This window comes from Neolamprologus brichardi, chromosome 7 (assembly GCF_056152115.1).
Source record: "Neolamprologus brichardi isolate AB-2024 chromosome 7, ASM5615211v1, whole genome shotgun sequence".
NCBI classification, from domain to species: Eukaryota; Metazoa; Chordata; class Actinopteri; order Cichliformes; family Cichlidae; genus Neolamprologus; species Neolamprologus brichardi.
The window spans coordinates 62,629,361-62,650,366 of NC_142110.1; the positions used below are offsets into that span (position 1 = coordinate 62,629,361).

Genomic DNA, 21,006 nt, shown 5'->3' on the forward strand with positions numbered 1-21,006 from the left:
TATTATTACTCATTAATTAACAAAAAAATTGAGAATATTATTGTAGAACTATTACAAAATACTATATATAGTGAGATATGTATATTCTTTAAGAAAATCCATGCTACCAAGTTCAAATTTAAGGCCAGAGTTGAACTCAAAAGGTAAAATAGAAACAATGAATTGTATTTCATACTTGAGACAACTCTAATTCATATGAGACAAATTTCATTAAAACAGAGTGAACAGTAAGGGTGGCAATCTGAAAACTGAAGGTTGCTTTTGTAGAACTTCCAGGGGACCTTCAAGAATGTTCCCAGATGTTTCCCTAAAGGTTATTAAAAAACAAACTTAAGGGAACCTCCAGGAAAAGCTTCCTAAAGGTTTTCCTCTAGAATGTTTTCACATTTTGGGGAACATTCTAATTGAGTAAGGTTGCGCTTTGCTGGGTTAAAGTGTGAAAATTTTACAATTTTTCCAAGTGCGCTCGAGAGCATATCTAGTTTTAGGAAAGTGACTGGAGCAACTAAAATCTAACGAGTTCTGCCTTAGAGAGGTAGTTTTTGCACCTTGCTTACAAACAGACGAGACGACACCTGTTACATACCGGAGTCAGCTTTTTTTTTTGTTTTACTTACTTTTGCACTCCGTTTTTAAATAGTTGAGAAATCCGTCACATCCTTTTCACCAGGGGGCGCTGTGGCCCGGCTATCCACTGGAAGGTCTCGTTCCTCATTTTCACCCCGGCAGCCAGCGGCTTTCACATCCGGGCGGCTCTCTTGCGCCTCTTCAATCGCAATCCGCTTCCCTTCCCTGCGCTCTCGACTAGGGGAGGTCCGCAGGTGCAGAAGAATCCCCTTGAATCGCGGGGTCTCTGTGAGCGTGTGGCACCGGGCCTCCGAGGCGCTGCTTACCCCGCACAGCCGATCGCACATGACGCTGTCTCCACCGATGGTGGTGCACGGCGCCGAGCGCTCCCCGTCGGTGCGACATCCTCGCGCTCAAGTAGCATCGCAGGCTACCGTTAGCTAACATCATCGATCTCTCCGCTACTCCACCCCCTCCTCTCCCCGAGATCGATCCCCACTGTCGATCCATCACATCGGCTTTCGGTTGATAGCGAACACCGGCCCACGGTGGGCACCCCTCATTCCCGGACCAGCGCATGAAGGCCGCCTGTTTCTCCTCGGATTTGGGGCCCGCAAAGAGCAACGTTAGCCTCGGAGTTTAGACCCGTAATTTTTAGACCACCGACCTCCTTTCCAGCCCCCTCTGTGGCCTTTCAGGGGTCCGGTTCTTCTCTACCTCAGTGCCCCGATGCTTCCCTATCCCTGTGTGTAATCTCAGCTGCTAATCACTCCAAGATCCACCACCCCCTCCCCGTCTCTGCTGCTTCTGTTAACCCCACCAAGGAGTGCTGCTCGGCGGGCAGTGACTGCGGCTTTTCCCGGCGGACATCCCTGGTTTTCTCATCATCCCTGCCTCCACTTTTCTGACTCTGGTTGCTTTTCTCTGCACGATAGCTGGCTGGCCAGCTCCGCTTTACACCCACACACGTTATCCCCATTCATACAACTCCCCCACCCCACCCCCCATTTTAGTCTGCCATCCACATCCCAGCAGATCTCCGTGACAGGCGCCCCACGGCACCCGAGCCACGGGTCTCGCCATGCCGGGTCCGGTGGCCGGTAGCAAAGCCCGTGTGTACGCAGACGTCAACACGCTGAAGACCCGCGAGTACTGGGACTACGAGGCCCACGTACCCAACTGGAAGTGAGGACATTTGTGATTACTGCAGCGTGCATGATAATCGTATGATAAAGGATTTCTGTGGAGGGGAAATGTGGCAGATGGGCGTCTATTATTATACATTTAGCTGTGAGGGTGTGATGACACCATGTCTCCCAACCTTCAAGCCTGCTGTTCTTCACTGTCTGACACTTTCCTCCTCCTCACCTCCATCTCTTTCACCTATCCAGCCTGACTTGTATAACATTTTGGCTTGGTATCAGAACCAGAAGTCAGCGGTAGAACATTTAGAATTAGCTTATAGACTGGCTTAATTGTATGTATCTGGAAAAAAAAATCCTCTCTCCTCATACTCCTGTTTTTCTGGCTGTCCCTATAGCAACCAGGAGGACTACCAGCTGGTTCGAAAGCTGGGCAGAGGGAAGTACAGCGAAGTGTTCGAGGCTATCAACATCACCAACAATGAGAAGGTGGTGGTCAAAATCCTGAAGGTGAGCAGATTGATTGGGACAGCACTGCCATCATGGGCATTTTTATTACATTTTAAAGAATAGCTATTATTTAATAATATTTTATTGCCAAATATATCTGCATCTGTTGTGAAAAGCTATTAGATAAATACACAGACTGTATATAAAAGGTGGGAGAATTCTGTGTAATGGTGTATGCATTCGCCTATGCTAAAGATCCTGAGTTCGATCCCAACAGGAAATAAAAATCTCTCGGGCATTGCATTAAGTCAGATATGTGGATCTACCTGCTGTAGTGAGCCCTTGTGAATAGGGGAGTAGCTAAAAGTAGCTTTTAGTACTTAAATACTACAATTTCAACAAAACTCAGGGATAAACTTGTTATAGCACATTTAAATCCATATCAGAGAATTCAATTAAAATGCTCCTAAATCAACAGCACAAATGAGCTTGAGAGTGATGTTGGCTACAGCTCTTTGCATTGAGGTGCATTTCACCCCTATATAGTTGTTATGAAAATGGATTTTAGCTCTTGAGAACAAAACAGTCTCCTGTAGCACAAAGCAAACATCCTTATTTTTGCTGTAAAGTTTGGTCATTTAACACGGAAGCCTTTTGGGATCGATTTACTTCTGGAACAGGCCTCAAGTGGCCATTTAAGGAACTGCAGTTTTTGGCCGTGGAGATTTCTGCTTCAATTAATGTGAATTTTAAGAAAACCTCAAAGCAGAGTTTGACCAGCTGATGATGTATGACCGCATAAATAATTGTTAAATTAATGAATAATGAAGATATAGCTTTTTTTAGTCTTGAGTATTTCCTGAATAATTAGTCTTTCGCTAGGCTAGGCAGGTTATTCCAAACATCCCTTTGCCTGAGTACGTTTTCCACCTCTTCCTGGAAGATCCTGAGGTGCTCCCAGACCAGATGAGATGTCTAGTTTCTCCAGAGAGTTTTAGGTCAGTTGGGCGTGCCCTGAAAAACACCAAAGGAAGGCACCTACCACGCTTGGGGCAGCAACTCTTCCCCCATCATTTTGCAGCAGAGAAACCTGGCCTCAGTCGTGGTGTTGCTGACTCTTATCCCAGCTGCTTAAATGAACCCAAAGACATAATTCTTAAAATTGTGGCAGCGTGAAAGGATTATTTTTTGTCTTAAACCCTGCTAATGGGCTGAGACCGTGTAAGCTGAAAATAGATGCACCTTAGCTTTCCAGTTTTCCTGCATTTGTCAAGTTTAGATTACATGTTTGTTGAATTAGTGACTAAAAAACTCCAACATTAGAGTCCAAAGTGAGATGTTTGATTTTTTTTTTCCTGACAAACATTTTGCCAGATGGAAAAAAAAAACAAAACTTGGGCCGCTCTGCCCGATCGCCTAAACAGCTAGCGGGCCAGTGATGGCAGCTCTGGGTCACTCAATCACTGCTGATCTGGAGCTAATTGCAGCCCTGCAGTTAAGCCAGCAGGCAAAGCCCCCTGCTGCTTTTGGAAAATCCCAGATGAAGATTAACGAAGTTGGTGCCAGCAGGATGATGACGTGTGGTTACTGTGCTGCAGAGAACTGCCAAACATTTGCATCACATCAGTAATAAATATAACTAATGATAAAGGCAAATATGGGAAATAACCAAACTCCTTAAATTAAGTGCTGACACAAAGCTCCATTTGTAAGACGTCGGTGGTGCTAACACTAAAACCGGCTTTGATTGACTGGCTCTACTACTGCTGCCTCACTACTGGTGGATTAAGCTAATTGAGTGCACAACATTCACATATCCAAGTTCCTTCTTAAAAACAGCCAGTAGAGTCTTCTTTTTCTGCTCGGATCACAGCATAAATATCTAGATTTTTAGCTGTAGACCCTGCGTTTGATTCGTTTTTGTCTTGTCACAGTTAGTAGTCACTATTTAACATGGTTACTAAACAACTATATGACTAAGTGCAAGAGGTCTAACCCCTAAAAAAATTGAGTGATGCCTGTGACAGATGAGGATTAGCTGACAGTCACTTAAATGGAAACCTCCGACTGAGTGAAGCTAAGAGATGCTGAAGAATGCAGCAGCAGCGACAGTGCAAGCAGAGTCAGCAGATATGAGGCGGGAGTGAGAAGAAGCAGCAGGGCAGCAAACCTTTCAGATTTTACGTCTTTTCCTCTGCTGTTTTTCATTTATTCTGAGACTGCTCTGTTAAATCTTTTTATTAAATCTGGCTGTTTTGTTTTTCATGCTTGTTTTAGCCGGTCAAGAAGAAGAAGATCAAGCGAGAGATCAAAATCCTGGAGAACTTGCGAGGGGGGACCAATATCATCCGTCTGGTGGACACAGTGAAAGACCCAGTGGTAGGCTTGCTAATAGCATGTTTATGTTTTTATGAAGTGTCAAAATGAATCGAGATGTAAAACTAGGGCTAGAGTATGAGCAGCCACAATGTCAGCTACTAGATTAAAGCTCCGTCTTTCTGCCTTCTTTGTTTCCCCGTCATTCTCTCAAGAAAACAAACTGTCCCAAGCTCGCAGCATTGTGAATAATTACATCTATATTAGGTCTTTGATTTAATGTCAGTCAAATAAGGGATGCGCCATTCTCACTGTTACTTTCCCCCAGATTAAAATGAGTAAACTGGACTGACTGGAACCATTTTTTTCAGCTACAAGTTGGTGTCAGTTTAGAAGCTGCAGTGTTTACCTTGAATACTTCCAAGGCAGCCATGTTGTTCTTCCCATTGTATGTTTGGGAAATTGCTGCACTTCTTGGTGAATTGCATTTGCTGACTGTCGGCGAGTGGAGAAGTGTGGAACTAATGGTACAAAAAGATTTTGTAGTATGTTTCAGCTCCATAGGTATTCACACTGTTGTATTATTATTATTACAGCCGGTTCCCTCTTGTTTTGTTTTCTTTCGGGGCGGTGTTGAGCCAGAAGGAAGCAAACGCTAGCTGCTCTGGTTAGAAATATGCAACTGTAGGTTTTCTGGTTGCATCACACAGAAATGCATGTAAAGGATGATTTGCTTCGCCTCATAAGCGCACCAGCACCACTGACACGGTGAAGACGTTCAGTTTGGTGACGAAAATGATCTAAAGCGAGGCTGTTGTGGCGTTTCATTTGCCTCTGAAGACGGATGGTTGAGCTGGGAGTGACTTTACTCTCAAACTGTATTCCAGTAGTGAAGTTGGAAAAGCAAGGAATACACGATTTGCTTTGCTCCTTAGTGAGGTCGAGCTCTTTGTGCATCAGTAGAAATACAACACGGTGCTCTTTTTGTGCTTAAAAAGGTGCTGCAGCACATTCACGGATAGTGCCTGATCAATGCTCTGCGTACGGCTCATTTAACGAGTCACAAATGCGCTGCTCTGACTCGAAATCTTACTTCAGGGGCATCGCAGTTGAAAACTGGGAAGTTAGACTTCAGCTGGAACTCAGTGTAGCGTATGAGCTCGTCAGCACTGAAAACACCCATGGTCTCTATCATGCTAAATTCTATACATCAGTATAATTAAAACAAAATAAATAAATAACCTCCATGCAGTCGTCATAAAGGGGTAAAGTAGCCGTAGAAACCAGCGTCATCGTCATAGCAAGCTTGTTTGCCTGCTGCTGTAAAGTTGGATATTTTAACACGGCCAGCTGTGTGAAATCATTCGCTTCTCTTTTGTTTTTGCCTCAAGTGGCCATTTGAGGAACTGCAACTTTTCTTTTTAGCACCTGGATCGCTGGTTTATTGTGGCATTGTGTGATCACCTGAGCATTTGTTTGTTCGCATGACAAATACAGCAGGAAGCCCCTTACGACATCGTTGTCTTTAGCAAATGATAGACTCTGTGTCGGCACGAGAAACAAAGTAATCTTATAATTCCAGTTTTGCTGTAATTACCGTGTGATTGTTTTGGCTCTCAGCTTCCCATCCGACCTAAAATTTGTGGCGTTTAAATTTTTGTTTTGTAGTCAACAGAAGTTTTATCATTTGACCACTTATTTGTTTCTATATTCTGTGTTTTCAATCTGAAATCCACCGCGACGACCAGACTGGATATCTCCTTTTTACGATTTTCTGAGCTGGGACACATCAACCGACCAGGAAGGAAGGATATTTTTAGGCAGTGGAAATGCTCTGACTAAGCCAGGAGGCCTTGTTCCAGTGCAGCGGTGGGAACCCTGCGGGGTCCTTTGTCTGTTTGTTCCTGTGAACTTCATTGGGTTAGAAAATGATCATTGTATGCACAGCTTTTGGAGTGCACGGCTGAGTATCAGGGATGATTCAAATGGTTGTATCGTTCGTCCTGTTTGGGTTGAAATCACACGGTGGGGGCTGCCAAATCACTGGTTTATCAGGTGATTGAATCAGAAATAAGTGTTTTCCTGATTTATATATTTCTCTCTCTGTGGTGTTAATTGTTTGTTTTTCCTCCTGATTTCTCTCCACACCCTTCTCATGCTCTCTGTGGTGGCTGTATAGTCCAGAACGCCAGCACTCGTCTTTGAATGCATCAATAACACAGACTTCAAGGTACAATCCTCGCCTCTTTCCTACATTGCTCGGTGCCAAGTCTCTCATAGCTGCAATCAGTAAGGCTGAAAGAGCAGCAAACCTCAGTGCTTATTTGTGTTATTTTTCTCCCCCTGCAGGAGTTGTACCAGAAGTTGACAGATTACGATATCCGTTTCTATATGTATGAACTACTGAAGGTGAGACATCTCAGCTTTAGTAAACATCGTAGTTTTTACATTATTCTACTTTACAGAAACAAAATAATTTCACAAACACCAAAAACTACCAGTGTCAGTGTTGTTAGCCCCCTCGTCTCCTGACCTCCGGACCTTGGTCTTCAGTTCACCCCGCAGATTTCAAGTCAGGACTTTGTGCAGGCCAGTCAGTAACGTTCACTTTGGTCTTCTAGAAGTCGTTCTTCATCAGGAGCTACATATGTTTTGGGTTTTGTTGTGTAGGAAGACAAAGCGATGACCCAGACCCAGTTTCACTCCTGACTGCTTGAGGTTTTCTTTGAAAATCTTCACAGATCCCTCTTCCTTTTCTTGATTCCTTCCACCTCAACGATATTCCCGGTTCCAGACTCGCCAACCTCCACTTTGGGGACGGTGCTTTTCCTCCAAATATAAGCAGTGTCTCTCTGCAGTATATATAAACTTTCTTTAGGTCATTAAAGTTTTAAACTGTGTACAAATTTGACGATTAACCTAATTTTACAAGCTTTGAGTTTTACCAATTTAAAGGACGTCATTTCGCAGCAGTGTGTTTTGTTATGGCTTAATGAAAAGGTCTGTTTTTCAGGGGGCTAATAATATTGTCTATAATATTTCTGTTATAGAAATAATTAATGCTGTCTAAAGAAAACTAGTGAGTTTAGAAATGCTATCTTGAAAATCTGTTCTGTTTACCAAAAAAAGAAGCACTTTAATACGTTTTTATGTTGGTGTGTATGTGTGTGTGTCAGGCTCTGGACTACTGTCACAGTATGGGAATCATGCATCGTGATGTCAAACCTCACAATGTGATGATCGACCACCAGTTGAGAAAGGTAGGCAGTGCTCTGTGTAGTCTTATTTTGTTCTCCCCTCACACCCCCACACTCACCCTCCCTCACTGGTTATTTTCACCACGGCTTTTCATTCCCATCTTTTGTTATCTCCCTTTTTTTTTTTTCCCATTTTGAAAAGGAGTTGTTATTGCATTAGCGTGGGCTTTCAAATACGCAGCATCCCTGCGCGAGCGCATTAGGCATGAGAACCTTAAAATAAACACAGATGTAATTTCCATCTACGTAAATGTCAGGCTCACTGCACACTGTTGGTGCATTTTCATTAGCTATTATAATCAGATAATTAAAGCGTTTATGATCATCAGTCTGCGGATGCCTCCGGTCACTTTTTATAGGTTATGATGTTACTTAAAAAAACAAGACCTTTCCAACTCTCTCGGTTACTTCTGACAGCATGTCGTCCTACGTGTATGTGAAGGACTATGGATCTATTTTCTGTCGAGAGTCGCTTGCTCCCGAGTGCCTTTCTCCGTCTCTCTCGTCTCTCTTCCACTTCCAGCGTGAGGAGTGAGCAACACTAACAGAAAGGAAATCCACTAATCAGCACAGCACATCACAAACGCCACAACAAATCAAAAACTGGTCTGCTTTAACTGCTCACAGCTTTAGTGACTTAAGGTTAGGCGACTCGCTGCCACACTGGTTATAGATTATTTTAAATACATGAAGATAGTTATCCCATAGGGGATTTTTGTTTAAAAGCAGCAGGATAAATAATAAAAACAGTACAATTTTCAATAATTAAATAATGTAGTTAAAGTAAAAGTGCCACAGGCGCATAGTGAAGCTTTATAGATGGAAAAGGGATAAAATGTGGTTAAACTAAAGAAGAGTAAAAAGTAAGACTGAGATTGTGCAAAGTGTAATAAGAAGCAGTCTAAAGTCTGCCTGGACAAATGTTGTGGGCATGCTACAGTCAAGTCTTAAAATGAGTCCTGTGGGGAAAAACGAGGTGCTCCTTCCTGCTTCCATATGAATTATGAGGATAAGTAACAGAATGCACCTGAGTGGTCATCAGCAAATAGGAGCGCTTCTATTAAAACAGACACTTTTTGCAGTGTGCTGGTCTGGAGCATTCAGGTGTATGAATGCACCTGCAACCCACAGGCTACATCTCAGTCTACAGGCCTCAGTCAGCATATTAAAGGTTAAAGTTCATGACAGCACAATTAGACAAACATTGAATCAGGTGTGGCTTGTTTGGAAGTGTGACCAGGAGAGAGTACGGTGGCCCTGAGAGGTCAAACAGACTGCAACATAAGAAGACACCAGCAAATAGAAACATTGTAAAAGCTCACAAACCTCTGGAGACCAAATAACGTTACAGAAGAGTGGCGGAAGTGGCATGCTAACAGTAAACAGCTAATGGCGAACATGTATGTACAGTATTATATGAATACGTGATTCAAACACACATTGCATCTTTTCTCATTCACAGCACGGTTGAACCTTCTGCTTTGAGTGTTTTTGTTTCTGTCACTTCTGCCGCTGGACCGGCAAGTTATTGTGTCCCGAGAAAAACTTTCTGTTGTGCTAAATTCAACTTTTGTTGCGTTTTGTGCGCTTTCGCAGTGTTTGTCTATTTTCTGGTGGTTTCTTAAGTCGCGGTGTATTTGACGTCTCAGGGCCACTGTAGGAAAGGATGTTCTCTATAAAACAAGAACATCGCAGCATGGTTCAGGTCTGTAAAGTTGAATGTGAACAGATGAGATCGAAGTGAAAATGCTTGGTCACAACGTACAGCAAAGACAGCATATCAGCACAAATACCGCATATGCACTTTGGCGACAGCGGGAAGGAAAAATGTGAAGCGATTTGTCAATTTGGCCCAAATTGGAATAGAATAATGATCTCGAGCACAGCAGGATTGCTGAAAAAGAAAAGAATCCAGGTGCTGCAGTCAAAGTCCAGACCTCAACCTGATTAAAATGCTGTGTCAGCACCATGAGAGAGCCATGCATAAACAAATACCTGCAAATGCACTGAACCAACACTGAAAGGAAGAAAAGGCCAAAATTCCTCGAAAGCGAGACTGATGAAGTCATCAAAACATTAAAATTCCTGTATGCTCAGAGCAAAGTCATATTTAACTCTGACACATTTGGCATTTACAAGCCTTCACCGGGAAGTTAAATACATTTAATGCCCCAGAAAGCCTGCTTTCTAATAATGTAGTCACAATAGGAATCATTGACTAGTTTGACATTTTTCATTTTAAAGCCAGTAATATCTATATATCAGATAAGAAATTACATGTTTTATTTGTTTACATCATGTTTTTTTGTGCTTTGTGTGAAAGCAGTAGCAGATCCTGTTTCCTGATTGAAAACAATTCGGTTTTTAACGTTGCAACTTATGTAGGTCGAACTGCGATCTTGAGTTTACTCAGAAACGGCAGCGTCGCGGGAATAAAATCTGATGACAGAAGGGGAAAAAAATGGGTTGCTGCAGAAGTGACAGAAATCAAATTCATCAAAAAATGTTGCCAACAGTTAGCATAACAAAAATATCCAAAGGATGTCATCCTCTGTCAGTAAGACGTCTCAAAGGCACACAGGCATTTCCAGCAGTGCCACAAGGAAATGAGCAGCAATGTGAAGCTGAAATGCAGAAATCTGCGTGCAGCAGACGAAAAGCCGACTTCCCCTTGAAACGTGGAGATGTTTGGAACAAGCAGCCAAAGAGCCTTTTCTCTGAACTGGCAACAAAGTGCTCAAACTCAGCTACACACACAAAGCTCGAGAGCAGAAAAATGGCAGCAGGGAGTCAAAATTTGAAGTATTTGGTTTGAACAGACACGTTTTGTTCAGTGAGCTGGAGGGCACTACAAGGACGAGTTTCTGCAGGGAACAGTGAAGCTCAGTGGAGGCTATGCTGGGCAGAATATTCAGACTGCAGGTTTATCTTTATTACAAGAAAAGAAAAACAGACTGTAAGATGTCCAGTAGGGGGCAGCGGGCTCATATAGATGTGACTTCACCCAATTTACCCTTAAATTGCATTAACAGGATGTCTCTGCTGTGTGTGTTTTGTAGCTACGTCTTATAGATTGGGGTTTGGCAGAGTTTTACCACCCGTCCCAGGAGTACAACGTCAGAGTGGCCTCGCGATATTTCAAAGGCCCCGAACTCCTCGTGGACTACCAGGTAACACGCACACTGTTTTCTCACATGCGGCTAATTGAGATGTCTGTTTTTTCCTCATCTGCAGTGCTGTTTGACGATTGTGTGTTCCAGATGTATGATTACAGTCTAGACATGTGGAGCCTGGGCTGCATGCTGGCCAGTATGATCTTTCAGAAAGAGCCCTTCTTCCACGGACAAGACAACTACGATCAGGTGCCTGTCACACGAATTTTTATACGAGATGAGACAAAAGAGTAAACATGAAAAACTGATTCCATGCACACTTGCGTTAAAAAACTCAGAGGGTCTGCCTCGTCTCATGGCACAAACACACAGCTGTTTGTGGTGTCCTTTTCTCAGCTAAAGGTACTTTTTGTAATTACTTTTTGTAAAATGTAATTAAACCTTTCACCACCAGGGGTCCTCATTTTACCAGAAGGTTTCAGTGCAGTTGCTCATTCTGATTTGGCTTCTGTGGGGAACCTTTGTAGAGCCTACAACGTAACCTGTGTAATAGACGATGTAGTGAGATCGTGTCCCGATGTTATATATGTGGCACTAACTTATAAACCAATAAATGGCACGGTTTGTCGCTGAAGCATAATTGGGCGTAATAAATGCAGTAATTGGTCTGAGTTTCCCACAGTTTGGTAGCATAGAGTATATATTAAAAGATGGAGGTAACCACTGTCTTAAAGCTTGTGTGTTACATTTTTAATATTTTGGAAGGTGTTAAAAGTCGGCTCTGACATTTATGCTCTTCCACTGTTGTTTTTTCCAGCTGGTGCGAATTGCCAAAGTCCTGGGGACAGACGAGCTTTTCGGCTACCTGCGTAAATACCACATTGAGCTAGACCCACGCTTCAAGGACCTCCTAGGACAGTAAGTTCACTCGGCTTCTTGGATTCTCTTCACTTGAGAAGCGCTGTCAAGTTTATTTATACATTAAAATGACAGAGTTGACCAAATTGCTGTGCATTAAAAGTATATTGCCTCAAGAAAAATTACATGAAAATCTAGAGAAAGACAATCGATCAACTCATAAAAGACAATAAAATTAAATAAAACAACAAGGGAAATAAAATGAAAGCAAAGCAACACAAACATTAAACAAATAAAATGTAATTGTCTATAAGGATGCTACACTTGATCCAAGAGGAATAAATGTCTTATTAATAAAGATTTACCGTCTGAGCTGTACGGATATGGAGAGATGGATTATTCCATAGACCTGGTGCTAAGAGCAACTGGGTAGGTGACCTCAGAGTACTTACAGGTGAATGTGACATTCAAAGCTTTAAAAGTGAGCAATAAAATCTTAAAATCAATTCAAAAACGGAAAGGGAACCGATTAAGAGATGGCAGAATCAGGGTTATGTGTTTGTGCTTTTTAATACCAGTAGAGAGGCAAGCTGCCGCATTCTGGACTAACTGCAACCAAAGATGACTGTTCGATACCAAAGGGAATTACAGTAGTGCAGGTGGGAAGTGATTGAAAACATCAATAACCTTTTCCAGGTCATTTTGCAAGAGATAAGGTTTTACTTTGGCAGTGACTCTGAGTTGATAAAAGTAAATTATAGAGACAGTCCTTATTTGTTGATCCATTTTTTAAAAAAATCATGCCCGGGTTTTGTTTTTTTTATTACAGCAGCATGACAGTAACGAGCCGAATGACTCGGCGTGTCAGAAAAGTTGATTGAGGGGTCAAATTTACAAAAGCAAATAACCTCGGGCTTTCTTTCATTAAGATATAAGAAATTTATCATCACACAGAACTTAATGTTGCTAAGAAAGTTGAACTGATGCTCCCTTGCATCTGCTTGTCAATTGAATGAGGATATACGCCTGGATGTTATTAGCAAAGCAGTGGAAAGAAAAATGTTGTTTTCTAAAGGTCAAACTTAGAGGCAACATATACAATGACAAAAGAAGTGGGCCCAGGATGCACCCCTGAGGCACTCCATAAGTGAAAGGTGCTGTTGTAGAAGAAGAATCTCCCACATGTGCAGAGAAACTTCTATTCTTTATGATTTGAACCAAGTCAGAAACATGCCTTTGATTCCAACTTGTACAGCAGCTCTTGTCAAATCATGTTGAATGTAACGTAGAAATGAAAACTGAATACAGCCAGAAAGTATCTTAGTGATAAAATAATAGAATAGAATAGCCTTTATTGTCATTGTACAAAGTACAACGAAATTGGAGTGCCACTCCCTTGGTGCAAAATGCAAAATAAATATAAATGTAAAATATAAAAAGTACAATAAAACAACCGTAGTACTCAGACAATAATAAGTACAATATATACAGGATAGCAGCATAATATATAATATAATGATAGTATGAATACACCTGGTGCATGAAAGTTTTTATTTTTAAAGTGCGTCCTGAGGTGAGGTTTGGAAAAAATGGAAACATGTTTGTCATCATTTGTCTGCAGGCAGAGCAGGAAGCGCTGGGAACAGTTTGTGCAGACGGAGAATCAGCACTTGGTGAGCCCCGAAGCTCTGGACCTGCTGGACAAGCTGCTACGATACGATCACCAACAGAGACTGACCGCCACAGAGGCCATGGAGCACCCCTACTTCTGTAGGTTTTTTGGGTTTAACGACTCTAAATCAAAAGGAAATCTATTATTCTCAGAGATATTCTGGTTTTTAAGCATGGTTCTCTTTCCCCTCGCTCCTGCAGACCCTGTAGTGAAGGAGCAGTCTTTGTCGAATTCTGACAGCAACATGGTTTCCAGTGGCAACACTACAGCGCGATGAAACACGGGTAACGGCTTAAAGAACATCATCAGAGCTCATCAGTGAGGAGTTGAAAGCACACACAGAAGTCCAAACAATAATCAGATGAAGTTTTCACGTGTGCTCAGATTTTAAGTTAAATTTTTCGCTGTAGAAAGACGTTTTTTCCCACGCAGAGTGTACAGCGGATGTTAATGTTGTCACTTATTACGGAATCAAACTCAAAGTATTGTTAGTACTTCCAAGCTTTAAACGCTGCACGGTTGTACTGTTTACCACACTCCATATTATCCATTGTTGATCTACACGCGTGTTTGTTGCTGCCACGGACGTCGCACGCTGTTGTTGTCATGAGACACTCTCAAACAAAATCACAGTTTAGTAACGCAACGTGCTTACAGGAAAGTAACAGTAATCTAATTACTTTTTTGCAATAGTAACCCCTTTATAAACTCACTGTGCTTTTACCGCCATATCCAAAATTAGCTGAAAAAGGTGGATGCACACATTAAACGTGGCCAAAATCTTCAGTAATGAGGTAACAAGGAGTTTGCACAAGGATAATCCCCAGGAGCGAAAGGCTCAGGTTGGCTCTGTGTGATGTCAGCGTCTGAAAAAGGTGGACTAAAGCAACTCGTTTGGGGTGTAATATGTAACTAATTAGGAATTTGTATTGTCTTACAAAGTGTTTCGGTCAAACATTCAGATTCTCCTAATTGTCAGGTTTCATCCAGGTGTCTGCAAGAATGAATTTAAGTGTGAAAAGTCCAAGTTGGTTATCAATAATGAGCATATTGTGATTTAATTTGGCGTGCGGTGAGCTAATGGCATCCTCATAAAAGCTGCCAATCGTGAAGCTCCGTGAAGGTGCCTCATTTCCTTGTTGCTCGGAAACAGAAAGTGGAAGGCGACAGGTATTGGCGCTACAGCTGCCCGTCACGAATGAGCTAACTGCAGCGTGCTGTCAGTGTGGTTTTACAAACGATGAAATCCTCGTGTTACGGCTTTATTATCAGCACAACACCAGTGTTTATGTTTGTTATACATCGATAACTCCCTGATGATGTCTGTGTCTTCTGCTTTAACGAAGCCTGGAAGCGAAACGTCCGTGAGTTGCTGCTTTGATTGATTCGACTCCTCTCACTCGTTCTTTGTCTCTCTTCACAGAAGCGGAAAAAGAAGTTTGTTACCTCAACTTTGTACCCGGTTGTGACAGTGACTTTGACAAGTGTACAGTGACAATGGATCAAAGTAACTCTGACCAGTTACACACTCACAGATACACACATCAGTGCAAGCACACCTCTACATGTACAAACACAGATGCAGACGTGTATACATAAACCCTCCTCCTCTGTATCAGTCTGTGATTGGCTTGTCCTGGTTCCCTGTCCAGCAGACCTGACCAGTGAGCTTGAAGCTGCTCCACCCCCTCCACCCATTGTCCCCCTCAGCTGGTCTCTGTCCTCACAGCTCAGTTTCATGTTGGCCAGTGAAGACAAACTACAATTCAGTCCCTCCTCCTCCTCTTTCTGTCCAGCCCTCCTTTATAGCGCCCCCTCTTTGTTTGCATCAGCATGGAGAATGAACAGGAGCGTGAACCTGTACAGGTCCCGCCCCCGACCCTAACTTGTCTGTCTCCTTCCTGTTTTTTCCTCCCCACCCTCTTCCCCCTTCAGACAGACAGGCATCTTAGCACTACTCCAGATCTGAACGTGGCATGGTGGACTCTCTCTAGATAGAATGATGATGATGATGACGATGATAATAATATTAATATTAATGAAAATTAAATGATTTTTATTTAGATGAACTGCACGCGTTGTGAGTGATTTTTACTGCTCATTTGTTTTGATATGGGGTGACATTTATTATGATTATTTTATATTTTGGTTAATAAAGGGAAATGGGTTGAGTTAAAGGGTTCCAGTTTACCTAAAATACACAAGATGGCCTTTAATCAAAGATATTTGGGTATTAAAACAACATGTGGTGAACAAAAACTGCAGTGCATTTAGTTTTGATGGATAAAAGCCAATATTAAGGTATTTTAAAGTTACTTTAGCTCGGGATGATGAACTCATTTTGCACTGTGGGTCATACAAAGCTCTCTTTGATGTCAAATAATTGCCAATTGATTAGATTTAATTCAATTTTGTGTTTTTCATTTGACAAAATTACACGGGAAATTTACATGTAATCAAATTACTTCCGAGTCAGCATTTTGGGCCAACTTTCAGGTAACGCCCAGACTCTCTCGGTCCAGCCGCCGCCTCCAGCTCTTCTCAGGAGATGCCGAGCGTGTCCTGGGTGCGTTAAAGGAAATGGAAAACCTGCACTCAGTGTTGTAAGAGGACACAAACTAAAAGTCGGTGAGTTAATCAACAGAAGTGATGAGGACGTTTGTGCAGTTAGTAACACAAACTTTTAGATGATAGAAAAAATTAAATTTGATGCTTGGGGTTTAAAAAAAAAGACCAAAGAAAAGGGTACCTTCATTAAATTTTTAGTTTTACGACATCTCAAAACATTTTCAGTTCAATAAAACGCCTTTTGCATGTTCATCATATATTAGTATATAAAAGTCTTTAACAACCCCTCATTCGTTGCATTTAGCTTCCAAAGAGCCAGACCTTGTATTTTTTTAAGTGGTTTTGAACAACTTTTCAGGTTGTCACAAAATACACAATTTGTTCCCATTTCTTTAGTGAGTTTATGAAAAATACCAAAGGTAACCTAGTTTGAAGTGGTGATTCTCAAAGAGCTATTAGCCAAAAACTTGGTATATCGCAGCATGGGGGGGGGGCAGTGTGTCCTTAAAAATGGGAGGAAACCTTTCCTGATGAAGGGAAACAACGAGAAAAGGCTTAGTGATCCCAAATTACACAAGAACTGGACTGTAAATCAGTGACAGCAGGTCTTATGGAGCGATGTGCTGTATTTCCATATAGGTTTCCAATTTTCCCAGCAAAATATAAAGAAATGAGGCGTAGCTCCAAAGTTTTGCACAGTGCTACCGTTTAGCTGATGAGGGGGTATGAGCCTTAATCTTTTGCAGCCTGGTCACTAACTTGCCCTCTGCTGTTTGGTGTTGTCCGTGAAAGTGTGCGCATTTCTCTGTGTAAAAAAACAAAAAAAAGTGGCAGAAAGTAAAACCAGTACAAGCTGAAAAATACATAAGTATTCAAAGCATCGAGGAGGACTGCAGTGGCGTGGTAAATATTTGCATATTCAACACGTTTGACATTGCACTCACTCACCATCACAAGTCTGAAACGCTGTTATTGTTCTTTTCAATACTGTGCTAATAAATTGGTTTGATTAGCCAGCAGAACCCTGATATTGCTTCAAATTCACATGACTTTGTCATAGTTAAAACACATGCTCCTGGAATATGTTTGCTGCCTGTATCTGGAGGGCTGCAGGGAGTTATGACTTGCAAATTATGCAAATCTCAATTTGGTGCCCAAAACAGGAAAAGTCACAAATTTCCTGCATGTTACAAGATAACAGGGAGACAATATTTTCTTCTGTTTCTCGTCTGTTGGTGTTCACTATATAACATTTTTGAAAACATAACATCAAAAGGTTCTGAGAATCTGGAGAAATCAGGAAGACTTTCAGAAATTACAGTTCATCCACAAACCCAGGTTATAGCTCTATCATGCAAAGAAGAAGCCATATGTCCCAAGTCCAGGAAAGGCACTGTATTTTTCATCCTGATTGTCAACACTCAGTTTAAAAGGCCGCATATTTCATGGTATGGGGGTGCAGCTTGCACATCTGGAAAGGCCCCATCGTTGCTGAACAGTATGTACAGGTTTTAGCATCTCCAAAAGCTGCAGCTCTTGTGGGGTGCAAGAAATTAACAGTGCTGATCCAGTGCAGGATCATGTGGGGTCGAAGTTAGTGATGCATGTGGGGAGCAAAGGCTGACCCATGTGGTCCAATTGAACAGACAAATAATAGAAAAAGTTCATGATGGTTCTGATAGAAAGGTATCAGAGTACACAGTGCATCGCAATTTGTCGCATATGAGATGAAGGTGCACCGATGCTGACCGCAGTCCACCACCGAAAGTGGCGACAATGGTCACAACGACAGACAACAACAGGAATGGAAGAAAGTGGCCTGATCTGATGAATAATGTTTTCTTTCACATCCCGTGGATGACTTGGTGGGTTTGCATCACTTACCTGGGCATCACCTGGCACCACGTACGCTGTAGACCACGTACACTTACGGTGTGGTACTCCCTGATGGATGCGACCTCTTTCAGCAGGTGAAAGTGTCCTGCCACAAAGCAAAGATGGTTCAGGAACTGACACAATGAGTTTGAAATGTTGACTCAGCCTCCAAATTCCCCAGATCTCAGTCCAATCAAGCATTTGTGGGATGTGCTGGACAAAACAAGTCCAATCCATGGAGGCTCCACATTCACAACTTACAGGACTTAAAGGACTTTAATGGTATGGACTTGGTACCAGATACCCCAGCAAACCTTCAGAGGTCTAGTGGAGTCCATGCTTCCATGGGTCAGGGCTGTTTTGGCAGCAAAAGGTGGACAAATACAATATTAGACAGGTGGTCATAATATGATGTCTGATTGGTGCATGACAACAGCATGGCTTCATATGAAAAAAAAAAGTCTGCATTCCCCTGACTGGCCAAACCTTTCACCATTTGGTGCATCATGAAATGCAAAATACACCAAAGAAGAACCAGGACAGTTAAAGCGCTAGAATCCCGAATCAGACAATGATGTCTCCTCAGCTCTCAGACTTACACAGACTTGTTTATTAAAAGATGCTACACAGTGCTAACTTTGACATATTTGTTGCCATCAAATTCAAAATTACCATTTTTTCTTTAAATTGTACATTTTCTACATGTTTTCTATTGTAAATGAATACCAGTTTTATTTAGCATTGTTTTCAGAGACGAAATATGAGATTGTGTTACAGCACAGTCAGGGGACACCAGTCTATTTGACCTGTTTGTTTATTTAATGTTAAACCAGTACAATGAATGGTTGATCACAATGCATAGCTGTCTTTTACAGGTCACCAGCATTAGTTGCTATTGTTGTGTCCAGGTCTGAAGTATTGGCTTTCTTCTTATACTGAAAAAAGGAAGGCTTCCTGTCCTACAACCTGACTCCTCGCTCACATTCGGTTACTCTCCAACACCAACGCACACATCAAACTTTTAACAGTAGTGTTGTGTGATCAGCGGTGGCCACTGTCCGCTCTCTTTGTCCACACACACATGCTCGTGTGCAAATGTACAGGTGACCTGTAGTTTCCACATTATTTAGCCAGCAAATGAATAATTCTGGGCTGTAAACAAACATCGAGTTCTGAACTTTGTGATCCTTTTACAGTGACTACTTCTCCATCTGACTGCCTTTCTGTTGGTTCACGTGATACCTCTTCATCAACATGTTGGGTCTTCTTTTCTTTGAATAATATGAACACTTTAGCTTCTTTAGTTAAAAAATATTGTGGCTTTATATGACACCTTTTTGGATTGACAATTTCAAAATATTCTAGAAATGAGATGCAATTAACCCTTAAGGACCCACAGTGACACTGGTGTCACTGCCTCTTTACACTTAGAGACTTGGTTATATATGATTCATTTGATATAAGACCCCCGTAATTTTCATGAAAGTAGAAATAGGTCTGGGCTCTTAAGGGTTAATAAAGTGAGCAATGGCAGAATTGCATTTATCTACAACAGATTCCTAATATTGTGTAGGTTCACTCTGAGCCTTTCTAGACTCTTTAACAAAGTCACTGTTAATCTCATTAATTACATCCATGCTTTTATTGCTAAAATGGTGCCTCACAGATTTGGCTTCCTTGTGTGTTGTGCTCATAAATTACATATTGCTTCACATCTTTGCTGCAACCCACATTTGTACGTCATGTTTGAATTACTGCAGATGCTGTATCGGTCAACAGAAAGTTGAGCGTAAAACAGCCAAGCTCTCGATTTACAGGTCGATCTATATCTCTACCCTCAGCTATGGTCACGAGCTCTGGTTAGTGACCACAAGGTCAAGATTGCGGAAGCAAGCGGCAGAAATTCGGGCATCGGATAGGGTGTCTCCTGGGTGAGGTGTTCTGGGCATGTCCCACCTGGAGGAGGCTCCGGGGACATCCTGGAGAGATTATATCTCTTGGCTGGCCTGGGAACTGGGAACGACTCGATTTTCCCCGGATAAGCTAGAGAAGGTGGCCGGGGAGAGGGAGCTCTGGGCTTCCCTGCTTAGGCTACTGCCCCTGCCACCCGGCTCCAGATGAGCAAAAGGAAAAGGATGGACATGAGTGTTTTCCCCCAAAGCATCTAATGCTTAAGATCAGTAATTAAGCCGTCTTACTTAACAGATGCATTAGGGCGCTGTGTGACAGTCTTGTCACTCCTACATCTCTTTTTACTTTGTTTCTTAGAATTCAGACTTCCTGGCTCCTGGCTTTGTGAAGCTCTTTCAAAGTTTTCAGTCCAGTCTGTGTACCTGATCACTTTCAAAGGAATGTTTTGGGGTTTTTTTCTTTGTTTGTTTTTGAGATGTTAACACTGATCAACACCGATCAAAACCCAAAAGAAAGACGTGGCAGCAGATGAACAATACCTGAAAGTAATTTCAGACCTGACACAGGACCTTAGACGTCACGATCACTGGATTAAAAGCAAAAAGTGTTTTCTGGTTAGCGCTACTTTCTCTAAGATGACTCTGTATGAGCCTTTCATTATTATAATGCTTTTCTACTGTAGCCGAGCACTCAGAATGCTTTATGCAAGCCACATTCATCACTCTTTCATACAGCACTTTATTCTACGCCTTTAAGTGCTTTCTAACTTACACCCACATTCACACTCTGATGGATGGATTTGGAGGAATTTCGGGTTCAGCATCATGACAGAATAATTCAAAAAAGACTGAACAAGAGTAGCTTGTTCAAAGGGCTGTTTAAGAAAAACTTTGCAGCAATCTTTAGGTTTTAAAGTTGCATCCGAACAATGTCCTTTGGACAGATGAGGCCACAATGGAAGCATGTGGCCATAATCCAATACCACATTTGCAGAAAACCAAGCACGGCATCTCAGCAGAAACACCTCATACCAGTTGTGAAGCACAGTGGTAGAGGGATGATGATTTGCAGTTGCATTGACCATGAAATCCTTTGCATAACAAAGCATTCTAGAGTCAAAGTGAGTGAGGCCATCTGTCTGACAGCCTAAAATGCTGTGCATAAAACTGAATGCCCACAAACCTCAATGACCGAAAACATACTGCAAGTGATTCCTGCTGGAGGAGAAACAGCTACTGAATCATTGGGACACCATAAGATGCATTTTTACCCTTCGA

At 42.0% G+C, this 21,006-nt stretch overlaps 1 protein-coding gene across 1 annotated transcript; it reads left to right on the forward strand.

The window, feature by feature from the left end:
- Window positions 1-716: 716 nt before the first annotated feature.
- csnk2a2b (casein kinase 2, alpha prime polypeptide b) lies at window positions 717-15,444 on the forward strand. Its single transcript, XM_087844065.1, has 12 exons — window positions 717-1,752; window positions 2,108-2,219; window positions 4,437-4,538; window positions 6,655-6,705; window positions 6,825-6,884; window positions 7,652-7,735; window positions 10,792-10,902; window positions 10,993-11,094; window positions 11,663-11,763; window positions 13,325-13,473; window positions 13,576-13,659; window positions 14,799-15,444. The coding sequence occupies exons 1-11, from the start codon at window positions 1,649-1,651 to the stop codon at window positions 13,650-13,652; spliced, it is 1,053 nt and encodes a 350-aa protein (XP_087700191.1). The 5' UTR covers window positions 717-1,648; the 3' UTR covers window positions 13,653-13,659; window positions 14,799-15,444.
- Window positions 15,445-21,006: the final 5,562 nt, after the last annotated feature.